Consider the following 12,002-nt stretch of genomic DNA (forward strand, 5'->3'; position numbering starts at 1 on the left):
CCGCCTCATGGCAGTACGATGGGAGCCTGGAGCGTTTGGCCAAGGAGTCGGAGATGCTGCGTCAGCTGTATGGACACTTCTTCGACCTGACGATTGTGAACAACGACATCAGCGAGACGATTGCCACGCTGGAGACGGCCATCGACCGGGTGCACACCACCCCGCAGTGGGTGCCCGTATCCTGGCTGTACTGACAAGACAGCGAGCTGGAATGCCCCGACTGCCTCGAGGGCTGCGAATGCGAGTGGGATGCCTACACGCAGGCCTCCAACGTGGCGCTCTATTGAGATGCAAAGCGAAGAAACAGAAACAGCTACAGATACAGATACAGATACAGATACACGCCACATCACCACAAGACACCATTAAAGTATTACCAAGGCACAAACAGCAGCAACTGAAGAAGCAACAGCAACCACTACGGAAAAGATTGAAAGATTGATGGACAGAAGGATAGCAGGATAGAAGGCGCCTGGCGCCGAGCTATATACTTTAAGAATAGTTGGGTATTATGGGAACTGCGCTCGCAACGCAAACGACAAAAGTGTTAATTGTCAAACAACAAATTTGTATTTGCCTCTTTTTTGTTTATCGTTTTTAACAACGTTTATTTGTATTATTTTTAACCCAATTGTATTTGCCATTCCAAGCTCATTGTGTTATTTTTACGATTATTGTTTTGTTGTATTGTTTTTATGTATTCCACATTTAGTCAAAAAACAGCATTAAACGCTTATGTAAATCTTGCACTTGTTAGTGTCTAAGTTAACTGGAGGTAGACAAATCGAAACCCCGCACAAAGGGTTCAGTTCGAATCACTCCAAATTGTTTTTAATCAAAGATTATTTCCGGTTAGAGTCTTGTGAGCAGAGATAGGGCGTTGAACGAGTTAGTAAATTATAGAGAAAACTACGTAATTAAATATAATTAAACATAGACACAAGGAGACATAACAGCAGCCACAAAGAACTCAATGAACAGAACATAATAAACAAATTACGATGTGAGCAATTTCAAGTGTTTCAAGCCAAGTAAGAACTAATTAGTTACATATGGAAGATCGATCAAGTAAGGACAGTGGTAAAGTGCACGTTTTAAATGCAATAAAACATAAAGAAAAGGCAACAGAAAAACCAAAAAAAAAATAAAATAATTAATTCCAGTCACAACACTACACGAAAGAAATGCAAAAAAAAAACATATAATAAAAGAAACCAAATTGTTGACGTTTAATTGAATTCAATGAGAAATGAGTAAACCACAAAAAATGCAATCAAGTGTAATAAAAAAAAAAAAAAAAAAATACATAATAATAATTGCAGCAGCGTTTAATTCAAGCAAAAGCAAAGTAAACAAAAGGAAAAACATAGAGTGAGCACAAAAACACACATACTAACTGCAATTACGAATTAAAATAATTAGCAAAAAGAATGAGGAGATTGCAGGTCAACGCAAAACAGGCAGATACACGTATAAATATATGACAAAAAAAAATGTAGGAAAACGAGGAAATATGTATACACACACATATATATATTTTTCGAACAACTCAAACTCAGGTTGGATACATTGAAAATCAGTCAAGTTCAATAAGAATAATATAGCGGAGCGCTTCCTTTTAACCCACAGCCAAAAAAAAAAAAAAAAAAACGAGAACCTAACAAGGAGACCCAAAACTGATCGGTATCAGAATCAGAATCTGACAGATGTTATGTCGCTTTGAATTGAATTGAATTGAATTAATCGTACACCCACAGGCCCAGTAACCACCCAAGCAGCAGCTTCAAATTTTCGAGATACTTTACAATGACACCGACGAATCGACGAACTGTCTTAGCAATCAAGAAACCTGGCATTTTTTTATGTGCAGCTTCATTCTATATATTCTATAGTCAGTCAGCATCCAGCATCCAGCGCTCAGTAATTTCGCTTTTTTCTCCCCCTAACCGTAGAGATCCGAAAGGTGCATTTCGAATTAGCACATGCAATCACCTACCAAATGTAGTTGGGGATGGAAACTTGAGATCGAACTTAGTATTAAACCGAACACACACAACACACGTTTGTAAACACATGCCTGCGCCACACCACTAAAATCACTATTCCCAATTTAAGCCTGAGCTTGATTCGAACCCACTTGAATTTCCCAACCGCACACCACACAAGAATATAATACACACACACTTATATCCAGAACAATTCTATGGTTTCAAAATGGTTGAACAATTTTGCATAGAGTATGAGTATTATCGTTAGACGCTGGGCTATAACTTTTCGGTTCTGAGCGTGGAAGTGGATGACGATAGCAGTGAGGCAATGCAAATCATAGAAGTATCCCAGAGAAAAAGAAGAACAACCGAACCTACCCGAAAAACTGAAGAACTAACTACCTACCCACAACCACAAACGCAAACGCAGCCAAGTGGCCAAATTAACTAAGTATTATACCTTAAACGGGACGAGACGAGAAGTGAATAGAAGTCGACTGGAGTTGGATGTAGTATGTACATTTTGAGGCTCCCAGGAAAACACCAAAAATGATGAGATGATTAGGAAGAATGCTCAAATCAAAAACTTATATTTTACGGTATGACAAACGATTAGGAACGATTGATTGAAGGATTGAATTTAGAGGGACATCGGAAGATAGTATCCCGAGATTGAGCTAGGATTTCGAAGGATTCGTTTCGTACTTTTAATTCTGATCCTTTTTTTCTTAGCCGATTGCGAGCAGATTGTAGCTGTATTACTCTAAGAATAATTTCACCCTAAGATTAAGTGAAAATTTATTGTTGATATTACATAAAAAAAAATGAAAAAAGAAATGAGAAAAGAGACGAAATGAACATGGTCATGTCACGTAAACCAAATGAATTAGAATTTTTCTCTAATTTCATAAGTCAATGAAGTAATGATATTATGATAACGAGGGTAATGATGGTGAAGATGAGTTGAATATGCTTATGATCTCCAATGTCAATATGTGTAGATTGACGCGATTTGAGCTAATTGAGTGAATTGTTATTAAAATAATAAATGAAATGAAATGAATGGATCGACAAATGGATCGATTGGGGCGCAGAAGGCCGCGGCGTTAGAAAATATCATTTAAAGTAAATGATAAAAAAATGTCATTATATATACATAGTTTAAACATGGGATTAATAATAATAAATTAAAATGAAACAGAAAGAGAAAGAGAATCGACGAAGATGAGAACGGGAATGAGAATTAAATAAAAACGAGTAAACACTGAAATACCGAATTTTAATACATAAGTTTTGAATCATGCATGCAAAGACAAAGCTAAAAACACCCACAAACACACAGAAACACACAGAAACCGAAATCGAAACAAAATTAATAAAAAGAACTTCTATATATGAAAAGAGAAAAATATACGAGAGATACAATTTCAACCAGCTTTTGCAATGATTTTCGGAAGTCCAAAACGCCAAGAAAAAAACCCAAATTCGTAGCAACAAAAAAAAAAAGACTCAAAATCAGAACCTTTTGAGTTCTTAGAAAGCCAGCAGCAAAATTCGCAGAATTTCTCAATGGCCAGTGGAAGTCAAGGCAATGTGACAAAGCGGATGCCCTGCAGTCACGGCTTTTGAGCTACAGATACAGATACAGATACAGATACATTTACATATCTCAAGCTTCTAATTGAAACATTACACTTGGAGTGTTGTTGAATGTTGTCGCTCAAAGCTTGACCCAAATTTGTTGGCTTGTTTTCAAGGTAATGCGAATTTGATACTTTCGTTTTTGTTTCTTTCGGCTTACTTTTGGTCTTATTAGTTTTCATTATTATTATTTTTTTTTTGTCGCTCCACAGACAGTATCAAAAGTTTTTGATTACTGGCCACACGATTCTATGGTAAGTCTTGCGCAAGTCTGCAATCATTTCAATCTGCCACCTCTTCCTACTCGTCCTCCTTGGATTGAACTTAACTGGAAGTTGGCGACGACGTGCTTGGAAATATTAATAAGCGGAAAAGCTGTCCCCCAGCGGCAGATGTCAACAATAGATATTTGTGCCAGGCCATTAGCATTAGCCAAAGCCATAGCCATAGTTATTACCGTTGGAGGAGGTAGAACTTCTGCTGGCCAGCCAGTCAGTCATTGAACTGCAACTGTTGCCGCTGCAACATTTTTACTTGCTCGCCAGCAGCAACATGTTGCTCGCGTGGCGCAACACAAATTGCTACTGCTCTGATCATCGGCTTGTTCTCTCCAGGCGATCGAGTTTTGGTAGCCAGTTTCAGTTTGGTTTTGAGTCTGCGCGCTGGAAGTTGTGCTGATCGCGTTTGGAGTGTAAGTGCTGCCGCGATTCCGGCTTTTAATTGCAATTGAAGGCACGTCGTTGTCGTTGTCGTTGTCGTCGTCGCTGTTCGGTTTTTGTGTTTTTGACTGTTGCCCAGAGTGCTCCAAGTACTTGACTGTGTTTGCCAGCGCTGTTTGGTTGATGTTGTTGAAATCCTCGCGAACGTAATTCGATCTCAGCTCGTCCATGCGATCTATTCATAGCTCGGCTTATCACTTGAGGGCGCCATCGTCGATTGTCGATTGTCGATCGCCGACCTCTGACCCACAAACCGTACAATTCAGACTCGGTTTAACGATGCCAAAGGCATTCAGAGCCAGCCTTGTGCACTGGCCCCCGGTATCGAAGCGATAAGGCTAACCACTCCACTGTTTAGCTGCGTCTTAGTCTCGACTGTTGACTAGACTCCCCTCCACCCTCCACCCTCCTTCGTCTCAGTTTAAGCTTCTGCCCAAAAGCCGCTTCTGGTTGATGGTTACGTCAATTCCAATCCGCGTTCGAGTTCTCGTGCAGGTAAATAAACACCACACCACACAACACAACGAAAACAGCAGCAACAGCAACAGCAGCAGCAACAGCAGCAGCAACAGCAGCACCTCAGCACCTCGCAGTCAGACAACTTTTGTTTAACACCGCTCAAGGAAACAACGCATACGGACCAAGCATAAAATTAAGCGCGATACATAGTATAAACTGCAGACCTTATGCCCCTTTCCACCTCTGTGCCCTTCGCCCGGCTTCAGTCTTCCAGATCCGCACCACGACCACAAAAGAGCGCATGAAATGCGCATAAAGAATCTTCAATTGACTGGGCCTCAGACTACCACAGTGTCAAACACTGACACAACATTTGGCATATTTGGGTAAACCCATAAAATTGATCGAAAAGATATTCGTTTTTATCAGAAAAAAAGGTTTTAAAATTCCAAATATATCTTGAATGGGTTTTATATTATATTATATAGCGTACTTTAATTCCTGTATTAAATTTTTATTTTCTGGATATATTTCCAGTACAAGTTAAAGTAAATATATTTAAAACAAAATTAGAAACAACCTGCATTCTAAAAAGTAACAAAATTTAAAAATACAATCGAAGAACGATTTATATTAAAGATATATTTTTTTGGAAGAACTTTTTTGGACCTCTCAATTCAGAATTTTTTGTTTTCCCATTCCCAAGTAAGGTATTTTTCTCAGTGCTGAGGGAGTCACAGTTGAACGAGTTGATTTTAAGTTGGCTTTTGCTTTAGAGTCCGAGTGCGCGCATTGAATTTTTGATTTAATTCGTCTTCTTCATCTCGAACTCCGGTTCGCGGCTTTTTTTTGTGGGTCTTTTGCACAAGGTTACGCGTCCGCTATTGTAAATACCCCCGCCGCCAAAACTAACTATCATTAAGTCATATAACACATGCCTTTCGAGCGGGACGCGGATTTTAGAGCTCAAGTTTGGCAATTGTACGGCATTTTTGTGGTCTTGCTGGAGTTGGAGAACTAAGCTTATTAGGGTATTATGCTCGCAAGTTTGCTAGAATTTGACAACCTTCGAAATCGAATTCTCGCAGAATGTTCGCATCCACATGGCGTTTGCTATCATCTTTGCGGTTCATCGTTGGGGCCAAGTTGGCTACTAGCGCTACTGATTATATTGTATTTATAAATCAAGTATTATAATCAAGTATTTCCTGGAAATGCCCATAGCTCGTGAGGAGCGTTCATTGCTATATGTGTTTAACACGAAGCAGGCAGACAAATGGCTCTTTCCTTTGTTCCATTCAGGGCTAGTTTCATTACGGGCATTTTTCATTCACTCACTCTTCCTGCTGTTTTTTGTTTGGCTTCTGTTTGTGTGTTTTTTTTTTGCTGCTGGACAAGTTTATCGTCGCCTAGATTTTATGGTTCACGTAAATTGTTAACAATTTGAGTGTCATCATGGCTGTTTGTCTGGCGTTACGCTTGACCGCCCCGCGGCGACAGGTGTGACTCACGAACGTGGCTAACACTGACACCCGGCTTACCCCCGTGTTTTTGGCCCGCCAAACACGTCGCTTAACTGCTTTTTCTGATAACGGCTCGAATTTTAGTAAATGTGTGTTGCCTCGCCATGCTTTTAGAATGTTGTGTGTGGTGTGTTGTGATGTCTTGTGATGTGGTTTGGGCCAATTTCTTGGCGGCTTCCTCTGGCCCGGCCATAATGCTAATCTCTGGCCAGAAATATTGGCGAACGGCATAACCGGTCCTAGTAGTTTAGCTAGTGGGTCCACCAGAAAAAAAGCAAAGAAAAAAAAACGGTTACGAGGCATGCAAAATGTTTTTAGGAAATAATTTGCAAGTCAATGCGTCTGCGACTGCTTCTACGACGACAGCCAAACCAATTTTGATGGCTTTACTTTGTGGCAGTGGCTGTTTTTACGGCCAGAAAGCCTGCGGCTAATTGCAGCCACTTGAGGTGATCGGAGCAGAGCTTCAACTCATCGCCAGGTGATAGCTACTAGCTACGAGCTGGTGGCCTCTACGAAAATCCACTCCGAGCAGCTCAAGCTTAACACTCAACAGTCGACTCGGTTCAAGTTCAGCTTTGGCAAAGGTTCATGGCCAATTAGACCGCGCTTAAATTATCGCCCGTTTATGGAGTGGAAAAACAAACACGGCGGCCCTGCAATTATTGCCATATAGTTAACTTCTCTTAATGGCAACTACTGCAGTGGCTTTTAAATATAAACAAACAATTGAGGCGCCATTTGAGGAAACTTACCGGTTGAAGATCTGTTGGGGAAATGATTTACTGGCTTTAAATTTAAAACGTGTTTGTCACTTATTTAACATTTACTATAGGTCCTTTTTATTGCCAATCAATAAACATTTTATGAGAACATTGTGTTGCTTAATTTTAAATGCTCGTTATATTGCAATTTCTCAAACCATCTTAAATTGTATTTTATAAAGTAAATTGATTTAGAATTTATCACTGCTGTTTATTATTTGCAGTGATTATTGCAATACAGTTTTTATTTAAATTGAACAAAAATTGTATGAATATTATTTGTTGATATATTATAGTAAAAACTAGAAGTTAATAGTAATGTAAAGGAGCTTTAGCAACGGGAGCGCTTTAACTCTTGTGGGAATTACCAATTATGTGGCTTAAATTTAAATGAATCCAATTATACCATTTTTCAAATTAATCCAAATGGGTTTAATTGTGCAAAATCACTAGCTGTAATCAAAATAAATATGCATCTTAATAAAAAAAAACCCTAAAATAACCTTTTCCTGACCATTTGTCATCCATTACAGTTCTAAACTTGCATGCTGAGCGATGAGGTCGTGGCCTGGCCTTTTCTGGCTGCTGACCCTGGCTCTCCTGGCGGATGGAGGTCGTCGCGAGTCCCAGCTTCGGATCGGCAAGGCCATTAATATATTCCTGCGCTACGGATACCTGAGCATCTCCATGCGCGTAATACCCCTCAATGACAATGTGGAGCCGGAGCGATGGGTGTTCAAGGAGCCCACGAGGAACATTTACAGAGTAAGTATCAGTGTTAGATTTAAGAATTTAAATGAGGAAAATAAAATCAGAGCTATTTCTTTTGCTATTAACCTTTGACTACAATTATCATATACTTTTTTTGGCCGGCCAAAGGCTGTTACTATTTTTAATTGTAGACCATTTTTTATACTTCCGCCAATATTGGTGTTCAAATGGCACCACTTTACATTTTATATTTTGAATGCTGGCTAACCAGATTGTGGCGAAATGATCATTAGCTTAATAAGTTATTGCCGGTCAATTTAATATGTGTTACAAAACAGTCAGCTTTATACTTTTTAGTTAGATAAATATATAGCTGTAATGAACATATTTTTTTTCAAAGGTATATTATTTACTATTTGTTCTGCAAACATTTATAAGTATTTTGTAATTCACTTTGTTATCCTTTTAGAACTTGACTGGCCTGGCGGAGAGTAATGAGGACACCACGCCCGGAATCTTTCACGGAGACTTTCACATGGAGTTCTGCGAGAATCGACGGCAATTGTTCCAGGCCTATTTTCGGGATTTCTCCATCGAGCGGATGGGCAAACCGTGGGAGGCGTTCTCGGCCGGATGGTTTCCGGATAATGCGGCCAAGAGGCTGGGCATCAATACGTCGTTTATCGTTGGAGATTACTCCTATGTTTTGGTTAGGGTGGTGCGCTTCAGGGAAACAGGTCGTTTTAATGCCGAGATCCCAGTGCACCAGGCAATGGAACCGGATGTGAAAGCACGAATGGATCAAATGCAAGTCGGGAACCTAAGTTCCGCCATCCATTTTATGGATCATGTGGGCACCCACTACGTGAACTCGTACACCACCGGCAATTCACTGTACCAGGTGTTCGTGTATAGCCGCAAGAACTACAGCATGATCAAGGAGCGGATCAAGAGTAAGGGCCTGAATGGGCTCTCCAAGCTGGATCTGTACAACTACTTTGCACCCTGGTTTGCCGCCCATCTTGGCCAGATTCGATCGGCCAGCGCCAATGCCACCGTGGAGCGATGGGCACGGAGAAAGCTGCAGTACGAGTACTATGTGGTCAAGTATGTGACCCTATTAAAACTGCATGGAAATAGCACGTTACTGCGATCGCTGGACTCGCTGCTCGGCAACGATGCCATCCTGCAGCTGGACCTCAAGTCCATAAAACCCATTTTCCGGGAGCAGCCGGAGAAGGAGAGCTGGTTCCACGAGGTGCTGGACAACCACATGAAGCTCTGGGAGCTCAACATGCCGCAGAGCCATCCAAGCCGATAGTCCGTAGAGAATTGTGCCTCTATTTGCAATGATTTATTTAGTTAACTTTTAAAGAATACATATTCTGTGCGATATCTGGCAGCCAAGGATCAATAGTTCCTAGATGCTTAGTTGTAGTTAGGAGCGCTAGCGCGTAGTTAATGTTCTGCCTGTGATAGTTTTAGGTAGTTTAATTGAAACAGAGTACACATCTGACTTGCATTTTAGCTGACTTAGCTCTTAAGATTGCCTTTTTTATACTCTAATAATACTGATCAAAGTCTACAATTGTTGTTGTTCTATTTATTGGGAACAGGTTAATTAATATAATAAGTATGAGTTTTACTGGGATTTTAAATTCATTTCGAACTATTTGATAAACAATTCAAATTCAAATTTAAATAAAATACTATGTACAAAACGGTTAATATACTGAATAACGCCATAAACGCTACCAACCGTTTCACCTAAGTTCCCAACCTGTTTAGCTAAGTTTTCTACCTCCCCTTATTTCAGTACTTTTGGTAGCTTTTGGTATATTTTAACTGCTGCGAAACGGTCACTTTAAAATCACTTTGTTAGCACGTGCAGTTTATTATATTTTGTTTGGCCGGTTTTATATATAAAATCATGGATACTTTTACCAATTGCCCGGGTTTCTGCCCCTCCTGCGGCTCCATTCTGCCTGAGCTGCAAGTCAAGGGCAATGTGGTTTGCTACAACTGCAGGCAGGAGTTTCGGCCAGATGGTAAACCAAGAATTTCCAACTTGTTCAAAAGATCTTTACATACTTTTTTAATTTTACAATAGTATACAGCGGCGAGAAGTCGGAGTTTACCATCCACTTCAATACCTACGATCCCAGCAAGGTGTTCAACAGGACTAAACGGGAATCCGAATCCTCGGAGGCGGATGGACCTGTTGTGGAGAGAAAGTGTCCCAAATGCAACCACGACAAGATGTCCTACGCCACCCTGCAACTTCGATCCGCGGATGAAGGTCAAACGGTGTTCTTCACCTGTCTCAAATGCAAGTAGGTATCACCAAATTCCCTCTATTTCTATGATTAATCATTTATTTCCCCCTTTTCAGATTCAAAGAATCGGAAAACTCTTAGATGCTAACAATACCTGTGTAAATAGTCTTATAGCTAGTGAAAATAATCATGTTCGACAGCCTGCAAAATATAGAATGTTTATAACAAATCAGTTGAGATATTGTAGTATAACCCACCTCACTGGCTTTAAGACGGTTTTTGGGATTGTAAACGACTAGATTTGAGACCAGATTGATTTCCACCGCATGAGTGCAGCTGGGAAACAGATTATCCCAGTGTATGCCCACGGAATTTGGAAAGCTATGCAAGGATATGAATTTAATACTCAGTTATCATGATAGAGGTATATCCTCACCGTATCTTGCTGTAATCCGGCAGGGAAGTCAACTCGGGCCATTGATTCAAGCGTGGGCTGCCCAGAGTCCGGATTATAATGGCCAACTGCTCTATGTCGGTGGTTCCTGCGAACAGAGGCACTCCCCGCAACATCTCCGCCACCACGCAACCTTAAGGGTTCGGATAATTTTATTAATAACTATATATATTCTGGTTTAATCATGAAATACCAAAAAAAATATCAGGGATTGTTGTACCTTCCGTTGCCCATTCTTCAGTTGTTCTTTTAATCAAAACTGACACGGTAAACAAGTAAACAAATGAACTATAAACCTTTAAAGCATTATTTTTAAATTGGTCATAGCTGAGCAAAGTTTGTGTTTAAAAAGGAACGACTTTAAATTTATTTATAGCTTATTTTTGGGCAGAGGTCTTATAACATTCATTATATCACACAAATAATAAGAGATCTGATTTTGATTGGACAAGTTTTTATGATCAACGTTTCCCTGTTAGTAAGTCTGCAAAGTCAACAAGCATTTTAACAATTTAAGGTAAAATAGAGATCATTGGTCATTTAGGTGATATTATTAAAAAGAATGATGTAATTCTAATTCTTTGTTGGCTAAACCTACCTGCCGCCCACATGTCCACTCCAGTTCCGTACTTCTGGCTGCCCCAGAGAATCTCCGGAGCTCGATACCAGCGTGTGGACACTTGAGGGGAATACAGACGCGTCTCATCCTCGGGAAAGTACAGACGGGCCAGTCCAAAGTCGGCGATCTTTAGCATGTCCGAATCGCTTATCAAGAGATTGGCTGGCTTTATGTCGCGGTGCATTAGACCCGAATCGTGGAGATAGGCGATGCCCTTGAACATTTGGTGTGCGAACTTGCGCACCTGCTGGCGACTCAGGGGATTCACTTCGTTCTTGAGGCGGTTGTACAGGGTGTCCGGCTGGTATTCCAGCACCAACGACAGTCCAGTCAGGTCGGGATATATGTCGATAATGCCCAGGATCTATAGATAATTAAGTAATTAATGGCTTACCACGTTAATAAATGGTTAACTCACATATTCCGATTTGCAAAGCTGCAGGGTCTTGATTTCCCTCAAAGTGTTCAGAGCTATGTTCCCGAATTTGTTCTTGAGGGCCACCTTTTTGATGGCCACCTCCTTGTTGCGCTGCAAATCGATGGCCTTAAACACGCAGCCATGGACTCCTTCGCCGATTTTCTCGAGCATTTTATAGCGACTTGGCGCATAGTCCTCCATTATGGCCACTGAAAATTTTCGATTTGGTAATTGCTCGATTACTATTTTTGTTCCTTACCCCGTAGTCTCCGTGGTAACGGTCATAACAAATGTGGCAGGACCAGCTGATGGATCCACCTGTTGCTGGATGTTGACAAAGCGGCTTGGTTTTCACAGGGGTTTTCACGGGGGTTGGAAAACCTAGGCCAAGGCGGAGCTGTCACAGCTTTCGGATCGGGGACATGCGCAC

At 40.6% G+C, this 12,002-nt stretch overlaps 4 protein-coding genes across 14 annotated transcripts in view; 3 read left to right on the top strand and 1 right to left on the bottom strand.

Moving 5' to 3' along the window:
* LOC128251878 (peripheral plasma membrane protein CASK) overlaps positions 1-1,233 on the top strand; it is a 42,144-nt gene extending 40,911 nt beyond the window's left edge. For all 10 annotated transcript variants that reach the window (XM_052979124.1, XM_052979139.1, XM_052979133.1 and 7 more), the window contains one exon: positions 15-1,233. In XM_052979124.1, the coding sequence (XP_052835084.1) occupies positions 15-194 (180 nt within the window). In that variant the 3' untranslated portion in view covers positions 195-1,233. The remainder of the gene's footprint in view (positions 1-14) is intronic.
* A 3,032-nt stretch (positions 1,234-4,265) lies between these two features.
* LOC128251968 (torso-like protein) lies at positions 4,266-9,393 on the top strand. The gene is made up of 3 exons (XM_052979261.1): positions 4,266-4,318; positions 7,628-7,859; positions 8,275-9,393. The coding sequence occupies exons 2-3, from the start codon at positions 7,650-7,652 to the stop codon at positions 9,124-9,126; spliced, it is 1,062 nt and encodes a 353-aa protein (XP_052835221.1). The 5' UTR covers positions 4,266-4,318; positions 7,628-7,649; the 3' UTR covers positions 9,127-9,393.
* Positions 9,394-9,664: 271 nt separating this feature from the next.
* On the top strand, positions 9,665-10,313 carry LOC128252001 (DNA-directed RNA polymerase I subunit RPA12). Its single transcript, XM_052979354.1, has 3 exons — positions 9,665-9,853; positions 9,916-10,138; positions 10,198-10,313. The coding sequence occupies exons 1-3, from the start codon at positions 9,736-9,738 to the stop codon at positions 10,220-10,222; spliced, it is 366 nt and encodes a 121-aa protein (XP_052835314.1). The 5' UTR covers positions 9,665-9,735; the 3' UTR covers positions 10,223-10,313.
* LOC128251974 (cyclin-dependent kinase 20) lies at positions 10,219-11,967 on the bottom strand. Of its 2 annotated transcripts, XM_052979274.1 has the most exons (5): positions 11,832-11,967; positions 11,573-11,781; positions 11,134-11,518; positions 10,518-10,668; positions 10,219-10,462 (listed from the first exon to the last, which is right to left on the bottom strand). In XM_052979274.1, exons 2-5 carry the CDS (start codon positions 11,771-11,773, stop codon positions 10,219-10,221), a joined length of 981 nt encoding a protein of 326 aa, XP_052835234.1. In that variant the 5' UTR covers positions 11,774-11,781; positions 11,832-11,967. The 2 variants fall into 2 exon arrangements, with proteins under 2 accessions (XP_052835234.1, XP_052835243.1); XM_052979283.1 differs by lacking the exon at positions 11,832-11,967 and having other exon boundaries at positions 11,573-11,822.
* Between the last annotated feature and the right edge of the window lie 35 nt (positions 11,968-12,002).

Source organism: Drosophila gunungcola, chromosome 3R (assembly GCF_025200985.1).
Source record: "Drosophila gunungcola strain Sukarami chromosome 3R, Dgunungcola_SK_2, whole genome shotgun sequence".
NCBI lineage: Eukaryota > Metazoa > Arthropoda > Insecta > Diptera > Drosophilidae > Drosophila > Drosophila gunungcola.